This window comes from Carassius auratus, unplaced genomic scaffold (genome assembly GCF_003368295.1).
Source record: "Carassius auratus strain Wakin unplaced genomic scaffold, ASM336829v1 scaf_tig00011176, whole genome shotgun sequence".
Taxonomy (NCBI): domain Eukaryota; kingdom Metazoa; phylum Chordata; class Actinopteri; order Cypriniformes; family Cyprinidae; genus Carassius; species Carassius auratus.
In genome coordinates, this window is record NW_020524175.1 from 659,117 (window position 1) to 678,759 (window position 19,643).

Sequence of the window (19,643 nt, forward strand, 5' to 3'; positions counted from 1 at the left end):
TACAGCAAAGTATTTGGAATCTTAAAATCTGTTATCTGTCATTAACAAGTGTCTCCTGCTCACTTTCCTGTCATGATCAAAAGGAGGAAGTTGTTTTGTTGCAGCGGTCAGTTTTCTTAGTAATTGCCTCCAAATGTATGTATCCTCGTTTAAAAAATAAAAAAAACCCAAACTATGTGAATTTAAGTTTCAATTAACATTACAATAATGATGAATTTATATTTTTTGCATTTTATATTGAAAACAATGTTTATACATGATGCACTTATAACAGTAAAGTAGAAAAACACCAAAATGATTAAATCACTGAGATAAGGCAGAGTAAAACAAAACCAGTTTTTGTTATTAAATTACATTTTTATTTTTTCTTCATGAATTCAGCATAGAAACCACATGTCATTATTAGTGAAATATTGCAAGCTTTTTCTAAGCTGATAGCAACCAAAAAAGTGAATCAAGCACCAGTATTCAATCACTGTGATGTTAAGCTTTGACGATAGTTCACAAATCACCAATCACTGAAAATACATCAACAATACAGAGAGAAACACACAGGAATGATGAATAAGAGTTAGATTACTTGCTGACTTTGAGTTGATGAATTAAGAAAATAAATAATTAGAACATTATTAGAATAGTAATAAAAATAAATCAGAAAACTATAATATGTATAAATGTTTTAATATCTTCACTACACTGAGTGCATTTGTTGTGACTGTGTGGATTGTGATGTTTGTGTTCCATCCTCAGAGAAAACTCTTTCAAAAACACGTCTTAGAGAAAGTTTAACATTGCTCTTAAAATCCTGCCCCATGAAAACATACAGAATGGGGTTCAGACAGCTGTTGAAATACGCCAAAGAGAAGGTCAACGGATACACTGACGCAGCCACAGCCACAAGGGAACTGGATTTCTCGCCATATATTATTATCAAAGCTACTATGTGATAGAACAACCAGCAAAGAAAAAAGGCCAAGATTACAGCAAACATGATACGAAACGCTCGTCCACTGTTAAATTGACTCTTGCCTAACTTGCGTGCGATGAATCCGTAGCATGCTGTGATGCATATGAGAGGAACCAAAAAGCCAAACACAAATCTGATGATGCTAAACCCTCCATACAATTTTAAATGGTATTCATCAGGTTCATGAAACAGGCAGGATGTTTTATTTGTATTTGTTAGAAACTTTGCTAACATCATAAAAGGCAGACTGAGAATTGAAGCCAGAATCCAAACTGTTGCACAGGACAGTCGTGCGATGAACAAGCTGCGATGATTCTGAGCCCAAACCGGTGTGATCACCCGAGTAAACCGATCCAGACTAATCAAGCTCAGTGTGAAAACGCTGGAAAACATGGTGATGTACATAATGAAGGGGAAAATCTTGCACATTACGGATCCGTACGGCCAGTAGCCAATAGCTCTCTTGGTAATGTAGTAAATAGTGGAAAGGCAGCACAAGAGGTCAGCAATCGCTAGATTAAGAAACCCTACTGTATTGACAGTCCTCTTCATCTTCAATCCAGCAACATACACGACAAATGCATTTCCAGGAACACCGAGGATCAAGGTCAGGTAGAAGAAGACCAGAGAACTCACTCTCGTAAAATTCTCCAGATCATTGAAACAATCCTTACAAATATTGTTGTAGACATTGTCAGAAAAATTATCAGTATATATTTGATTCATTTTGCTTGAGTTGCTGCTGTCCATAGTGCTCTGCTTGTCCTGTAAATATAATTTATTATCAGCGTCAAACATTTAATCATTCAGTTAGCAGATTCTTTTATACAAAGTGACTCATGAACAATGTTCCCCCTGAGCTGCACAGTCACGACAGAAGAAATAATGTGACAGGTGCAAAAATGAATTGGGAAAGCCAGTTGACTGAATTCTATTAAATGCAAAATAATTGCAAACCACCATAGAATTGGTGTTGCTATAGAGTTAGAACCGGTGAATGAGGTTTCATAGAAAGACAAGATGTGCGCCAAATAAGTCACTGTAGAGATCGAATTCATTGATGGTTGCAGATGAAATAGCTTGACACAAGAGCCAACGCAAACACGATGACATGTGAAATAAAAGGTCATCATGTTTTACAGAAGATTGGCTTGATTAAGTGCTGGAAATAGCAGATGATGGGCACGAAACAGTAACAAAACTTAAAAATTTACAGGTGTAGCAGTTTGCAGACTCTACAATAATTTTGTTTTAAATATTTATTAAAAATATTTGTTTTTTTGTATTTATAAATTATGAAACTAATAAATCTCAAAAAGGACAAGAAACAAATTAGAAGGAACATTGCTTACATGTGTGGAAAATAAGCAATTTGACAAAGGCAACTATTCAATATTATTCAACAATTAAAAATATTGGACATTAAGACATTTAATTTAAATCATTAACTACGCAGTCACTTGTATGTCAGTGATCATATGTTTATATGGTTTTAAATCACACTTGAGTTTTACAGATCAAATAATGCCTTACAAACTTGTACTCACCTCACCAGCTGATCTGTACTTACTAGTGGTATTTGCCACTTCTTATACTTTAAGCAATTGTAAATTGAAAGAACTTGAAAGAACCTCAGATACTTTGATCTCATGAGAAACAGCCAACACAATCATACACAGACACCCCCACTGAGTGGAGGTGCAGGAAACGCCTCTCTCATATATGCATCAGTTCATTCTCATCCCCTTCCTTCCACTTACCCATCCTCCCTTTACTTGGTTCACTTAGAATGTTCAGTAGTATTATGTTCTACATGGATGCAATTTATAGTTACAGTCAGGTTTAGCATCATTTGAATTGTCTCAGGGCAATGGTACAATGGTCTCAATCTTACAAAAGTAGACTAAAAGATGATACAGATCCTTACAGTTGAAGGGATCATGTGATCCTTGTTTAAAGATCTTTATTTTGTGTAACAGAATATATTGACATGCTTTAATGTTCAAAAAACACATTATTTTTCAAATACTGCACATTATTGTAGGTGCTCTATTGCCTGCCTCTCTCAAACATTTCCGACAAGCGCAGTCTGCTCTGATTGTCCAGCTGACCCAATGCATTGAGAGTGATCAAACACTGTAAGAACTCGTCAGAAATCCAACGGCCCTTTCCATAATCGTGAGCATCATCTTTCAAAATAAATACAAAGACGGTTAATAATGTCCTTAGTTTTACCATCAGTTCAAGACTGAAAGGGGAACAGAGTCGCGTGACAGACAGTGATGAAGCATGTATATGATTGCAGAACACAAGCCAAGGAAAGGTTAAGACAGCTGACTCAACTGTGTGACCCTCTCTCTCTCACACATTCACACACACACACACACACACACAATACGTGGAACACTGTATTTAAACATTCAATAGCAAATACTTAAATAACAAAACTTACTTACATTAGCTTATTCAGAAGCACCAGTTTGTCATAGAACATTCAAAATAACCTCCTCTCTTAGGTTGTAGAAACTGTCATCCAAAAAATGCATTGCTGTTCTGTTTTAAGTAATCTTAAAGATTCCTAAATGCATCTATTTTCAGAAGGCCAAATAAAGTGCTTTTGCTTTCACCTAGATACACACATCTCCCTGACCTGGCTGCTTCAACACTAACTGCGTTACTGAAACCGTGCCTTCTTTCGTTGCATGAACATTTGTGCGGCATTATCCAAATTTTTCCACATTGTGATGTAGAAGTGGGGGCTTGTTTGAATTAGGCATTTTACGGGGCGTGGCAGAGTCTTAACTCTGATAAAGAATATCTCTTTGGATTTTAGACTTTGCAACTTTACAATTCTTCTTCATGCACCAAGAGCTTGTAAAACTAAAAAGAGAAAGGAAACATTTAAATTGCAACATATGACCCCTTTAAGAGATTTTTTGCTAACTACAATGGGAGAGCTCTTTCCCAGGGCCTCTATGTAAATTACTTTCTGTTCCCATTGAGGTGTAAACCACCCAGGTCTGGGACCTGGCTTAATGCAAATTTTTTTTTTTTTTTTTTTTTTTTTTTTTGTATACATACATCCATTTGGGGGATGTTTTATCTTGGTGTTGTATCCTGTTAACTGTCACTCACGTTTTTGAAGATAGACATGAATGTGCATGATACAAACCTAAATTTTTATAATTCATGACTGAAAACATTTTGTAACATGATTTTGATGTGCCATTTACATGGTTATGCAATGTCTGATTTTAAAATGGGTTTTAAAGGATGAATTTTGAGATTTTATGTTTTCAAGTGATATATAGCTTCTGATGATTTCTAAAATGTGATAGAGAAAAAGGCAACGAGGAAGTATTTTCTTTTAAACAAAGGTCAAAGCTCCTTTTGTAATGTAGATTTCTGAGGGTGCACTCTTGTCATAAATTCATCTTTTACTTTTCCTACATAATTTTTAACAAAAAATATAGGTAAAATATATATTTGGGTGTCTTAGACCTTTCCAACGATATATAGTTTGTCAAGATTAGATTAGATTTGATTGTAATATAGTATAGTCAACGTAGGCGTCCCGTATACGGGACGGGGTGACATTTAACATGTTAAAAGGATCGGAGCTTTCTTTATTTTATGTATTTTCCTAAAAGCCAGATATGAATCTTACTCTTAGATTTATCTTTGATTATTTTATGTCTTTTATTGATTTGATATCTTTGAATTGGCATAGTTCATATTTACCTAAATGATGATAAATTGTTACATTTGATTCTATTCTGTTTAACTCTGTAATCATTGACTCATAGTAGATTATGCTTTATCCTTGCTACCACATTTTCTGTGTCAGGTTAGTAATGGACTAAAATTCAGTTAAGATGGAGCATAGGGCACACCAACTGCATCTTTAGAAACCAGACTAACACTTGGTTTTAGTTCAAGTGTACTTAGATTGTAAGGGCTGATAGGGAATATCCATTTAGGTCAACTGGATGTTGTTCGACCCAATGCTTATCAGCCATGCCACACTCCTGAAGCCGCCCACCAGCCTGCAGCACCCGCAGCCAATTACCCAGTACAAGACCCCTGCAGGTGAACTTCATAAGGCTCTCTCCATCTGAACATGCTCGCCGCCTCGAGGCAGGTCCCTGCCTCTACTGCACGGCCACCGACCATTACATCGGAACCTGCCTTGTCCAACCCACATGTCGTGTGCTGAGTACACTTTAGTTTAGGTGTACTGGCCCCTGGCTCATTCTCCAATCTCCAGAAATCAGATGGGACTCATGTGAGGTAACAGACTGGAGCAAGTAATGTCTACAACACTGTATCTCAGCCCTTCCCAAACCTAATCAAAGTACTTGCACTGCTCTATTAGCCTCCACTCACATCAAAAGTTCTGTTTTATTGGAAGCACCCACTATCCCATCTGATTATGTGCCATTCCAAGATGTTTTCAGCAAGCAGACTGCCACTCACATACTACCTCATTGGCTGTGGGACCGCACCATCGACCTGCAGTCTGGAAATAAACTCCCCAAAGGTTGAATATATCCCCTGTCCATCTCGGAGCACAAAGCTATGGAGGAATACATTCAAGAGGCTCTTTCCAAAGGTTTCATTCGTCCCTCCACATCACCGGCTGCATCCAGCTTCTTCTTCGTGGTAAAGAAGGACAGGGGCTTGAGGCCATGTATCGATTACCAGGTACTAAATTCCCAGACTGTGAAAGTGAAAGTGACATGACATACAGCCAAGTATGGTGACCCATACTCGGAATTCGTGCTCTGCATTTTACCCATCCAAAGTGCACACACACCGTAAACACACACCTGGAGCAGTGGGCAGCTGTACATTCACTCCCCCACCTACAAACCCGGAAAGTAACGAGTGGAAGATGGCCTTCATTACCCCATCTGGCCTCTAGGAATACCTTGTCATGCCATATGGCCTTTCCAACACACCGTCCATCTTCAAGGAGCTTTTAAATGAGGTGTTCTGGTAGTTCCTTAATGACTTTGTTATTGTCTACATCATTGACATACTCATCTACTCCCAGAATCTAGCCAACCATTGCAGTCACTTGAAGCAGGTCTTAAGGAAGATTCGTCAACTCAACCTCTTTTCTGAAGCTGCAGAAGTGAAAGTTCCATTGCCCCACCGTGCAGTTCCTTGGGTACGTTATCGTCCAAGATGGAATTCAAATAGACTAGGGAAAGGTAAAAGCCATTACAAAAGGGAATCGTCCCCAGTCGGTGGAAGAGCTCCAGAGCTTCCTAGGATTTGCTAACTTTTATCGATGTTTCATTGCAACAAGGATTTTAGTTGACTCTCAGCTCCATTAACTTCTTTGCTCTGAGGTAAGCACATGTCCCTGTCCTGGAACCCCAAAACTGGCCCTGGAAGAGTGGTGGCATTGGCTGGAGGGAGCTAATCATACTTTTACTGGTGTCACAAATCACAAGAACCTTCAATATATTCATGATAGTTATAGGCTCAATCCCCGTCAAGCCCGCTGTGAGCTGTTATTCATTAGGTTTCAATTCACCATTACTTATTGGCCAGGCAACCAAAACTCTAAGGCTGATGCATTGTCACACATGCACTAACCAGATGCACCCACTGAACCAGAACCTATTCATTAATTTTCTGTAATTCCTGTCAATAAACCTCCTGACCCTTAACTACCTGTTGTCTCTGGCTTTAGCTGTGACAAGTATAGGGACAAATTCTCACTATCATCAGTTTCTTATTAAATTTAATTAAAATGTATGCATTTAGCTGAAGCTTTTATCCAAAGTGACTTACAGTGCATTCAGGCTATCAGTTTTTACCTATCATGTGTTCCCGGGGAATCGAACCCCCAACCTTGACAACGCAATGCTCTACCTCTTGCGATAAGAGGCCGGAAAAGTTAAATCTACAGGAACAGCTACAAGACCAATTTGCAACTTGTTAGGTCAATTGGTGGCATAATTATAGAATAGAAAGAACCTCTCAGAGTGGCAGTGTCTCTCGGAAGTCAAGATGGGCAGAGAATCACCAATTCCCCCAATGTTGTGGCGAAAAAATAATATCAGAAAGGAGTTTCTCAGAGAAAAATTACAAAGAGTTTGAAGTTATCATCATCTACAGTGCATAATATCATGCAAAGATTCAGAGAATCTGGAACAATCTCTGTGCATAAGGATCAAGGCCGGAAAACCATACTTGATGCGCATGATCTACGGGCCTTTAGACGGCACTGCATCACATACAGGAATGCTACTGTAATGGAAATCATAACATGGGTTTAGGAATACTTCCAGAAAACATTGTCAGTGAACACAATCCACCGTGCCATTCACCGCTGCCGGCTAAAATCTATAGGTCAAAAAAGGCATATCTAAACATGATCCAGAAGCGCAGGCATTTTCTCTGGGCCAAGGCTCATTTAAAATGGACTGTGGCAAAGTGGAAAACTGTTCTGTGGTCAGACGAATCAATATTTGAAGTTCTTTTTAGAAAACTGGGACTCCATATCATCCAGACTAAAGGGGACAAGGACAACCCAAGTTGTTATCAGCGCTCAGTTCAGAAGCCTGCATCTCTGATGGTATGGGGTTGCATGAGCGCGTGTGGCATGGGCACCTTACAAATCTGGAAAGGCAAAATCAATACTGAAAGATATATATCCAAGTTCTAGAACAACATATGCTCTCATCAAGACATTGACTCTTTCAGGGAAGACCTTGCATTTTCAAACATGTCAATACCAGACCACATACTGCATCAATTACAACATCATGGCTGTGTAGAAGAAGGATCCAGGTACTGAAATGAAACATTTGGCGCATCATAAAGAGAAATATGCGACAAAGAAGACCTAAGACAGTTGAGCAACTAGAAGCCTGTATTAGACAAGAATGGGACAACATTCCTATTCCTAAACTTGAGCAAATTCCCTCCTCAGTCCCCAGACGTTTATAGACTGTCATAAAAAGAAGAGGGCATGACACACAGTGGTAAACATGGCCTTGTCCCAACTTTTTTGAGATGTGTTGATGCCATGAAATCTGCAGCCCCGGCGTTACGCAAAAGAAGAGGCCAAAGTTGCGTACGTACTTACACTTCTTTCGGGCCGTGCCCGCGAATGGGGGATTGCCGTATGGAGATCGCGGGCTTCCTGTTGTGCAACCTTCGCGGACTTCAGTCATGAGATGGCAAAATTATTTGATCGCTCAGCTCAGGGAGACGAGGCGGCGGCCCAGTTATCGCGTCTGACTCAGGGGAGGAGCTCTGTCACGGACTACGCCATCCAGTTCCAGACTTTAGCGGCGGCCTGTGGCTGGAATGAGAGCGCGCTGCGCGCCCGCTTTCTTGAGGGGTTGGATTTCGCCATTTCATACGAACTCGCGGCCATAGAGCTCCCGCGGGAATTGGATAACCTCATTAATCTTGCGCTCCGTATTGAGGGCCGTCTCAGCCGCCGCCGCAAGCAACGGCAAACTCCCGCCCCGTGGCGCCACCTAGAGTCCTCTTCAGCCAGTTCAGCTGACCGACAGCCCTCGGAGGAGGAGCCCATGCAGTTGGGTCGTTTACGGCTTACACCACAACAGAAGCAGGAGCGTCTGTCGTCGGGGGCGTGTCTATACTGCGGCGGGGGAGGTCACTTCGCTCTTCACTGTTCGTTAAAGGGCCAGGGGCCACCAGTGAGGCGGAGCGTCCTGGTGGGCACGGTTCTTAGTTCAAGCTCTCCTGCAGCACGGACTCAGCTGCCGTTCCAACTCTCCGTCCAGAGTCAATCTCACGCTGGACTCGCCCTTGTGGATTCAGGGGCTGAGGGGAACTTCCTCGATGCTGCTTCTGCCCAACGATGGAGAATACCACTTATCCCCTTAGTTAGTCCCGTATCAGCATGGTCATTAGCTGGCCGTCCCCTTACCACCATCACTCACATCACCCCCAAGTTAAACCTTCATATTGCTGATAGCCATAGCGAGCTGATTGAGTTGTTTATTATTGATTCCCCTAAGGCCCCTTTAATTCTGGGACACCCATGGCTGCACAAACACAATCCTCACATTGACTGGGTCAACAATTCCATGTTAGCCTGGAGTCAGTCTTGTCACGTGTCATGTTTGGGTGCTGTTTTTCCTCCTGTCTCTGTGTCTTGTCTTCCTCAGGAGGATCCCTCTGACCTGTCCGGTGTTCCTGCGGAGTACCATGATCTTCGGGCGGTCTTCAGTAAGGCCCGGGCCACCTCGCTACCCCCGCATCGCCCCTACGACTGTGCCATTGATCTTCTCCCGGGCTCTTCTCCGCCTAAGGGTCGTTTATATTCCCTTTCGGGTCCTGAAAGAGAGGCCATGGACAAATATATACGTGAGTCACTTCAAGCTGGGCTCATCCGCCATTCCTCCTCTCCCGCTGGTGCAGGTTTTTTCTTTGTTCAGAAGAAGGACGGCTCCCTGCGCCCCTGTATTGATTACAGAGGTTTGAATGACATTACTATTAAGAACAGGTACCCCCTACCTTTAATGTCTTCTGCTTTTGAGTTATTACAGGGAGCTCGCGTCTTCACCAAGTTAGACCTGCGCAACGCCTACCACTTGGTGCGCATTCGGGAGGGGGATGAGTGGAAGACGGCGTTTAACACTCCTTCGGGACACTACGAGTACTTGGTTCTTCCGTTTGGTCTTACCAATGCTCCAGCCGTTTTCCAGGGACTCGTCAACAGCGTGTTGGGTGACATGATCAATCAATTTGTCTTCGTGTATCTGGATGATATCTTGATTTTCTCCCCTTCTCTCCAATTACACACCCAGCATGTCCGACGGGTTCTCCAGCGCTTACTAGAAAATCAGTTGTTTGTCAAGGCGGAGAAGTGCGAATTCCACGCTGAGTCAGTTACGTTCCTTGGCCACATTATTTCCACGGAGGGGATCAAGCCAGATCCCGCTAAGATTGAAGCTGTCGCCCAGTGGCCGGTCCCTGACTCCCGGAAGGCTCTGCAGCGATTCCTGGGTTTTGCCAACTTCTACCGGCGATTCATCAGAAATTTTGGTCAGATCGCTGCACCGCTCACAGCCTTAACCTCCACCAAGGTGCCCTTCAGATGGAACCGGGAGGCGCAGGTAGCCTTTGACATTTTAAAGTCCCGTTTTGTCTCTGCACCTGTTCTGTTGGTTCCAGATCCTGAGGCCCAGTTCATTGTTGAGGTTGATGCTTCAGACGTCGGGGTTGGCGCAGTTCTATCTCAGCGTTCCCTCCACGATGGGAAGCTCCACCCTTGTGCATTCTTCTCTCGTCGTCTCAGCCCTGCAGAACGTAACTACGACATCGGCAATAGAGAACTGTTGGCGGTACGATTGGCCTTGGGTGAGTGGCGTCACTGGTTGGAGGGGTCAGTGCAGCCCTTCTTGGTCTGGACGGATCACAAGAACCTGGAATACGTCCGTTCGGCCAAGAGGCTGAGCTCGCGCCAGGCCCGTTGGGCGCTCTTCTTTGCCAGGTTCAACTTCACCCTCTCGTACCGGCCGGGCTCTAAGAACACCAAACCTGATGCCCTCTCTCGTCTGTTCGATGCTCCAGGGGGGGAGGTTGCGGCCGAGGCCATCCTTCCTGAGGGGGTGGTGGTCGGGGCTCTTTCATGGGGTATCGAGCAGCGAGTTGAGGAGGCCGGCCGAGGGGTGCAAGTGCCAGGGGAGTGTCCGGCGGGCAGGTTGTCGGTGCCGGCTGCGCTGCGCTCTGAGGTCCTTGAGTGGGGTCACTCATCCAGGTTAGTCTGCCATCCAGGTATTCGGAGAACGTTGTCTGCCATCCGACAGCGTTTCTGGTGGCCTACTATGGCCGCCGATGTTAGACAGTTTGTGTTGGCCTGCCCCACATGTGCCCAAAGTAAGCCGGTCAATCGTCCTCCTGATGGTCTGCTAACCCCTCTCCCTATCCCTTCCCGTCCTTGGTCACACATTGCCCTTGATTTCGTCTCTGGGCTTCCTCCGTCGAAGGGTAACACTGTGGTTCTCACGGTGGTGGATCGCTTTTCCAAAGCTGTTCATTTTATCCCCCTGCCCAAGCTGCCCTCCGCCCGGGAGACCGCCCAACTGGTGGTGGACCACGTCTTCCGTCTCCATGGATTTCCGGTGGATGTGGTTTCTGATAGGGGTCCCCAGTTCGTCTCCCGGTTCTGGAGGGAATTTTGTAGACAGATTGGGTCCTCCGCAAGTCTGTCTTCAGGGTTTCATCCCCAGACCAATGGGCAGTGTGAGCGGGCCAACCAGGATCTAGGAAGAATGCTCCGCTGTCTAGCATCCAACAATCCGAGTTCCTGGTGCCAGCAGCTCTCATGGGCAGAATACGCTCATAACACACTTCCGGTGGCCGCGTCAGGTATGTCCCCTTTTGAGTGTTCTGTTGGTTATAACCCACCTTTGTTCCCCTCACAGGAACCCGACGCAGCGGTTCCATCCGCCCTGGCTTTCGTCCAGCGCTGCCGTCGCACCTGGGAGAAAGCCAGGAGGATTCTGATCCAAACCTCTGGCCGAACCAAGACCGCAGCTGATCGTCGCCGATCCTCTCCTCCTGCCTATGTGTGTGGTCAGCGGGTTTGGCTTTCTACCAAGGATCTGCCTCTCCGGGCGCCTTCTCGTAAGCTGGCACCCAGATTCATTGGGCCATTCCGCATCACCAAGGTGGTTAGTCCGGTGGCGATCAGGCTCAAGCTCCCTCCAAATTTTGGTCGGGTTCACCCGGTATTTCATGTTTCCAGGGTCAAGCCGGTGTTCTCTTCCCCCCTTAATCCTGCTTGTAGTCGGCCCACCCCCCCGCCCCCTCGTCTTGTGGATGGATCTCCCACCTATACGGTTAAGAGATTACTCGATGAGCGGCGCCGCGGCAGGGGGTTTCAGTATCTTGTGGACTGGGAGGGGTATGGCCCAGAGGAGATGGGTGCTGGGTGCCGTCCCGGGACATTCTGGACCGCTCGTTGATTGAGGACTTCCGGCGACATCGAGGTAGGGCCCTTCCTAGAGCATCAGGTGACGCTCCTGGGAGGGGGGGTACTGTCGGGTCTCGGGGCTAATCACCTGCCTTTTTGGTGTGTGTGTTTATCACTTGTCAGCTCACCGTGTCTACCTGTTTGAGTTTTCCCCGCCCTCCTTGTTTCTGTGTTGTGAACCTTAATTGCTCGCCACCTGTTTTCTATGTTCTTCTAATTTTACACCTTTATCATTCCCTGTGTTTCTCTGCCTATTGTCAGACTGTTGTTACTCGTTTCAATAGCTCGGATCTTCTAGCTGTTCTTAGCACTCACCTTTGTCGTGTCTTGTCCTCAGGCTCCAGTGTGTTTAGCTGTTTTCTCTGCCCCCTGTTCCCCAGCGCAGAGCTCTTGGAAGCTTCAGTGTCATCCCTCCGGTCTCAGTGGTCGTACAAATAACTGTGGAACGTTACTCATCGGTTTGATTCATCTGCTTCGACTATTCTTCCAGTCACTACGAGTAATCCTGTGAACGTGACTCATCTGATCTGCCTCCTCTGCTTTAAATAAAGCCTTGCGTAAACCCGCATCTGAATCCTGCCCATTTCTCCTGACAATCTGGACATACTACATTTACATATTATATTGCGATAGATATACTTCGGTGTTAATGTTGAATCAAGATAGTTAATGCATTATTTACAATTGAAATGGGTTTAATACCAGTATTTTGTTATGGTTACACTAAAATTGGTTACAAAATAGATGGTAAAACATAGTTAATTGTACCCAGCATATACAGTATGTAAAATGTACCTTGAGAAAGAAAGAGAGCGAGAGAGGGTCTTCACCGAGGGTCTAAAGGTGTGACAATTAATGTTTGTCATGTATACACAGGCCTTGATCACTAAAAGCACATCTTTGCCTTCAGTAATGCCAAATGGCCCAATTTTTTTTACTCAAGATAGGTTTGTTACAGGAAAGAAGAAGTCTTTAATCATTTTCAATCTTAAAAAAAAGAAAAAAAGAGGTACATGTTGGCACGAAGTTTCTTAGTAACTGCCTGTAAATATGTGTGTCTAAAGATAAGAAGCAATTAGTCAGCAGAGAAAGCAGTAGCGCATAAGTGCTTGCTTAATACTTAGTGTTTCTGTTGTTTCTTGTTGCAACAGGCTCATTGGAAATACATGCCTCTACATCAATGGTTTTCAAGTTTTTTAATAGCGATCCTATTTTTTTATTTTTAAATTGACCCAACCTATACAAGTAGCATGCAAAAGTTTGGGAACCCATTGCAGAATCTGTGAAAATGTGAAGAATTTGTATAAAATAAAAGAGATCATACAATATACATGTTATTTTATATTTAGTACGGTCCTGAGTAAGATATTTTACATATAATATGTTTACATTTAGCCCACAAGACTCTTTTTTTTATTATTATTATTAAAATAACCCCATTCCAAATTTTGGAAACCCTTAGTTATTAATACAGTGTGTGGTTACCCGGGTGATCCACAATTGTTTTGTTGTTGTTGTTCATGAGTCCCTTTTTTGATCCTAACAGCAAAACTGAGCTCTGTTCTTCAGAAAAATTCAGGTCCTGCAGATTCTTCAGTTTTCCAGCATCTTTTGCATATTGGACCCTTTCTACCAATTACTTTTTAGATCTATCTTTTCACACTGAGGGACTCAAACACAACAATTAAAAATGGCTAAAACATTCACTGAAGCTCCAGAAGGAAACAAGATGCATTAAGAGCTGGGGGGTGAAAACTGTGAAAAGGGTTGAGATGTCAATTTTTCTTATTTTGTTGAAATACTATATATATATATTTTTTCCATTTAATACTGCCCTTAGGAAGCAAAATAATCTACTTGCATGTTTACTGGAAGACAAATTTAGAAAAATTTACCTTGATCTTCAAATTCCAAAAGTTTTCACACCCACTTCTAATGCATGATGTTTCCTTCTGGAGCATCACTGAAAGTTTGTACCTTTTTTAATAGTTGTGTTTGAGTCCCTCAATTGTCCTCAGTGTGAAAAGATGGATCTCAAAATCATACAGTCACTGCTGGAAGGGGTTTAAATATGTAAAAGATGCTGGAAAACTGAAGAAGGAGCTGGAGGATTTTTCAGAAGAACAGTTCTCAGTTTAACTGTTCAGAACAAACAAGGGACTCATGCACAACCATCACAAAACAGAAATACAGTCGTGAATCATCCAGATATATATATATATATATATATATATATATATATATATATATATATATATATATATATATATATATATATATATATATATATATATATATTAATAAGGGCTGGTAAGCGATTACATTTTTTAAACTAATTAATTACATGATGTGTTGATTAATTAATCAAATTAATCGCACATCAATTTTGGAGAAATTACTCCCAAAAGATAATTTTAAGTCATTGTTGTGTAAAGCATTAAAAAGGCATTACAAGAAACAGGGGGTTCATCAATAAATATTTTGATTGATAAAATTTATTACATATAGTCTATTCTTTTGGACCATGTGAGTAAATGATGACAGAATTGTCATTTTTGGTTGGGTGAACTATAACTTTAGTCATTTATTTTCTTAATTTTATTATTATTACTATGAAATTATGAAATTATTTCTTTAATGAAATGATACTCTAAATCATGGGCCGGCAACCTACGGTGCTAGTGCCAACAGTGGCACGCAGAGGAATAATCACTGGCACGCGAGCCATAGGAAAACAGCATACTCATGTTTATTTTGATGTAGTTACTTCTCATAAACACACAGCCTGTTAGGAGCTATAAATACTATTAAAGTGTGAGAATAAACTTGCGCTAGTCTACGGATGCGTGCATGAACGCTGCACATACTAGGCACTTCAGGAAAAAGATTCAGCGGTCTAACAGCGCTCGTCAGTGTCAAAATGACTGAGATGGCTAATCAGATCCAATTAGGCGTGGTTTACTGTTCACAGAAGCAGAGCGCGAAGCATCAGTTTAAGGTTAAAGAGAGTGAGGTAAGATGAAACTGCAAATATTTTAATATTAGTCAACTTTTTATAATACGTTTTGGAATCTGATTACGTAATCCAGATTACAAGCAATCTGTTACTACCCAGCTCTGCTTCCATTATACTTCCTGCGAGGGGATTTTTCAGCATCTAGGCAGGGCTGGACTGGCGATCAAATTCAGCCCTGGACATATCCAGCCCACGAGTTTCACCATGATGTTCTGCTGGGTTATAGTGCCTTCAGTTGGAGTAAACAAATGAGTAAATAAAACAGGACAGGAACAAATAATGATTAAAATTCAAAGCAAATGCACAGGCCTACATAGATTTATCAATTCAGCACCATAGTAATTTACCATGGTCTTACTGCTTGAGAGGACATAGACAACACAGCTCATACAATAGGGAATTTATTAACAAAATTATGGACGTATCAGTTATGTCTATCATTTTGTTAATAAATTCCCTATTGTACGAGCTGTGTTGTCTATGTCCTCTCGTGTGTTATGGCTGTGGTCGTAACAGTTACCAAACCATTTTGCTTATACCTTTGATTTCTAATGTATGGACAAAAACTTTTTTATGTTCCACAGTAGAAAGAAATTCATACAGGTTTTTTTTTCATATTTGGGTGAATTATCCCTTAAAAAACTATATTATTTGTAAATAATATAAACCTAATTTATAAAATACACTGATATTTATATTTAATCGGGCTCTTATTTCAAATTAATTAGAAGTAAACATCTAAAGAAATTCTTGCTTATACTGTAATAAGTAGACCTATTAGTAAGATGGTGGTCACGAGAAGTAAGACCATGGTAAATTACTGTGGTGCTGAATTGATAAGTCTATGTAGGCCTGTGCATGTTTTCCAGTTTACCTCTTCATGCAGTTTACATTATCATGTATCATGTATCATTATCATTTCATTATCAGCATCACTACAGAACCTTTAATGTTCTCATATAGCACACAACACAACTATAACAATAATTCTGTGTCACATCTGAATTGATGAAGCGACTTGTGCTGTTTATCACTATATATTGTGACGCAAGCGCAGCGCTGTACGGGAGACTGTTCCGCTCTACTTTCGGCCCTGACTACACCACTGAAGGCAGTGTGTTTCAGAAGAAACAGCTGTAGAGACGAGGGCAGCTTTCTGAGTGTGTAGTGAATAGATTGTTCATACAGATGAACCGCAGCAGGCTTCATAGCTAATCCAAGAGTTTATTAATACTCAGATCCAAATCTGAGCAAAAGCTACTTTGAACATCCTACATGTAAGTCAGAATTTACAGTAGTGATAAATAAAGTAGATTATTACCAAAGTGGCTTATAAAAAAGTTACTAAAATGGTTTTGTTATTATGCAGCCTATTTAAAAAATATTGAATTACATTCTGCTTTATTCCATTATACAATTTTGTTTATTTCAATGAAACATTTCAAAAGATTAACTAGATAATTTTAATCAATGACTAACAGCACTTCCAGTTATTTAGTTATAAATTATATCAATATAAATATAAAATACACATTACACACTTCTAATCATCATTTCAGTATGCTGATTTGCTGTAAAAAAAATAATAAAATAAAAATAAAAATAAAAGTTTACTTTCAGGTTACGTGAAGAGTGGGTCCAGAAGCTTCAGTTTCAGAACCAGCACGTGATCGAGAGCATGAGAGAGCAACAAATAAGAAGAACTCAGAGGGTACAAGAGATTTTGAAAGTTTAGACGGCTTGAATGATTTTAAACCAAAAGCACTTCTCTAATGGACTTCCTAAGAATGCCTGACATTATATATCAGTATGAAAGTCTAGTTCTTTAACTTGAGTTATAGAGTTTTTTTGATGCAGCCTTTGGGACAGAAAGACGCTGTTACAGACATACAACATTAAACTCAATCTGATCCTGCATTCAAGCAGCTGTCTTTCAGATAAGACTCATTGGGTTACATAGAGCATAGTCATGGTTGCTCACTTGCTGTTAAACTCTGTTTTACGACATGTCCCTCTTTAAGAATATCCTATTAATTTGCTATTTTGCCATCATATGAGACATAATGTGATAAATCATTTGCACCTCATGGGTCAAACACATGTAGGTTCTCAGTATTTTAGACTTAGCAAACTCAAAATACAAATATGAATAAACTACTCTCACTATTTATACTACAAAAGACGTGCAGAATTAATACTGCTGAACACTGATCCAGAATCAGGTCACTTTTCAGGTCAAGTTTTATAAAGAAAACATTTTCACATTTATTTTATTTGATAATGCATTTGCCATGCAGACCTTTCAGTCTGTCATCTGTCATTTATTTGACCAGTTTCTTCAGAATAAAAAAGGAAAAAGAGGAACTTCATGTTAAGTTTCTTAGCAGTTGCTGGTTTTAGTAATTGCAGTTAAATGTGTGTCACACTGATGTAATGTTTATATACATTTACAGCAAAGTATTTGGAATCTTAAAATCTGTTATCTGTCATTTAATTTAACACATGTCTCCTTGTCACTTTCTTGTTGTGATGAAAAGGAGGAAGTTGTTTTGTTGCAGCCTCCAAACGTGTACTCATTTTCAATAAAACCAAAAATTTAATTACAAGTGAATTAAAGGTTCAGTGAACATTACAATAATGATAACATTTTACATTTTGCATTTTATATTTAAATTCAATGTTTATACATCATACACTTTGCTTCTGAGTATTCAACTACAAAACTCCATAACACTAAAGTAGAAAAACACCAAAATGACTAAATCACTGAGATAAAACAGAGAAAATTAAAAGCTGTTTTTGATATATTCACAATTACAAGCTTTAAATTATTTTTGTTCTTCATGAATTCAGCATAGAAACCAAATGCCATTATTGGTGAAATATTACAAGCTTTTTAGCGACCAAAAAGTGAATCAAGCATCAGTATTCAATCACTGTGATGTTAAGCTTTGACGATAGTTCACAAATCACCAATCACTGAAAATACATCAAAAATAGAGAAAGAAATACACAGGAATGATGAATAAGAGTTAGATGACTTGCTGACTTTGAGTTGATGAATTAAAAAAGAAATAATTAGAACAACATTAATAGAATAGTAATAAAAATAAATCAGAAATCTCTGTATAAATGTTCTGATATCTTCACTACACTGAGTGCGTGTGTTGTGGCTGTGTGGATTGTGATGCTTGTGTTCCCTCCTCAGAGAAAACTCTTTCAAAAACACGTCTTAGAGAAAGTTTAACATTGCTCTTAAAATCCTGCCCCATGAAAACATACAGAATGGGGTTCAGACAGCTGTTGAAATACGCCAAAGAGAAGGTCAACAGATACACTGACGCAGCCACAGAGGAACTGGATTCAGAGGAACTGGATGATACGAATCGCTCGTCCAGAGTGAAAATGACTCCTGCCTAACTTGTGTGCGATGAATCCGTAACATGTTGTGATGCATATGAGAGGAACCAAAAAGCCAAACACAAATCTGATGATGCTAAAACTTCTATACAATTCAAAATTGTCAGCATACTCGCACTATTTTTTGTTATTTACTGTGTAAGTCTTAGTTAACATAAAAGGCACACAAAGAATTGAAGCCAGAATCCAAGCTGTTGCACAGGACAGTCGTGCGATGAACAAGCTGCGATGATTCTGAGCCCAAACCGGCGTGATCACCCGAGTAAACCGATCCAGACTAATCAAGCTCAGTGTGAAAACGCTGGCAAACATGGAGATGAACATAATGAAGGGGAGAATCTTGCACATAACGCCAGTGATCAAAAGTGCTCTCGTCACATAGTAAAGAGTGGAAAGGCAGCACAAGAGGTCAGCAATCGCTAGATTGAGAAACCCTACTGTATTAACAGTCCTCTTCATCTTCAATCCAGCAACATACACGACAAATGCATTTCCAGGAACACCGAGGATCAAGGTCAGGAAGACCAGAGAAATCTTGTTCATAGCATTGCTCAGCATATTAAAACATTCTGGACAAAAAACTTCATACAAATTATTATATTCGTTATCAGTATATGTATGTGTGATTCTGCTTGAGTTGCTGCTGTCCACAGTGCTCTGCTTGTCCTGTAAATATCATATATTATCAATTAGCAGATTATTTTATACAAAGTGACTTACAAACAATGTTCCCTCTGAGCTGTGCAGTCGTGACAGAAGAAATAATGTGACTGGTGCAAAAATGAATTGGAAAAGCAATTTAACAGAATTCTAGTAAATGCAAAATAATTGCAAACCACTAGAGTTGGTGTTGCTATAGAGTTAGAACTGGCGAATACGGTTTACAGGATTCATGGAAAGTCAAGATGTGTGCCAAATCAGTCACTGTAGAAAACTAAGTACTGGAAATAGCAGATGATGTGCACAGAACAGTAACAAAACTCTTACACATTTACAGGTGTAGCAGTGTGCAAACTTTACTATACTTTTGTTTTAAATATTTATTAAGAATATATATTTCCAATATTTTATAGGATTAAAAAATAGTTGATCTCAAAAAGGGAATTCTGCTTCATTTTTTTTCACATTAGCTATATATTAATTATATGACATTACATTATTATAAAGAATTTAACTGTTCTGTGTAAGTTTTATTATTATTATTGTTTTTAATAGAATTTATTGGTGGCACTGAACTGTACTGAACTGGTTTTCTCAAAAATTTG

General features: G+C 40.6%; 1 protein-coding gene across 3 annotated transcripts in view; it reads right to left on the reverse strand.

The window, feature by feature from the left end:
- The window catches only part of LOC113072981 (C3a anaphylatoxin chemotactic receptor-like), a 198,771-nt gene that overhangs the window by 81,004 nt on the left and 98,124 nt on the right, over positions 1 to 19,643 (reverse strand). The window contains exons 1-2 of one of the 3 annotated variants that reach the window (XM_026245859.1): positions 2,515 to 2,650; positions 395 to 1,732 (exon numbers count right to left, since the gene is read on the reverse strand). In XM_026245859.1, the coding sequence (XP_026101644.1) occupies positions 692 to 1,717 (1,026 nt within the window). In that variant the 5' untranslated portion in view covers positions 1,718 to 1,732; positions 2,515 to 2,650 and the 3' untranslated portion in view covers positions 395 to 691. Of the gene's footprint in view, positions 1 to 394; positions 1,733 to 2,514; positions 2,651 to 19,643 lie in introns of those variants that run through there. The other 2 variants (XR_003280421.1, XM_026245860.1) reach the window with 2 other exon arrangements.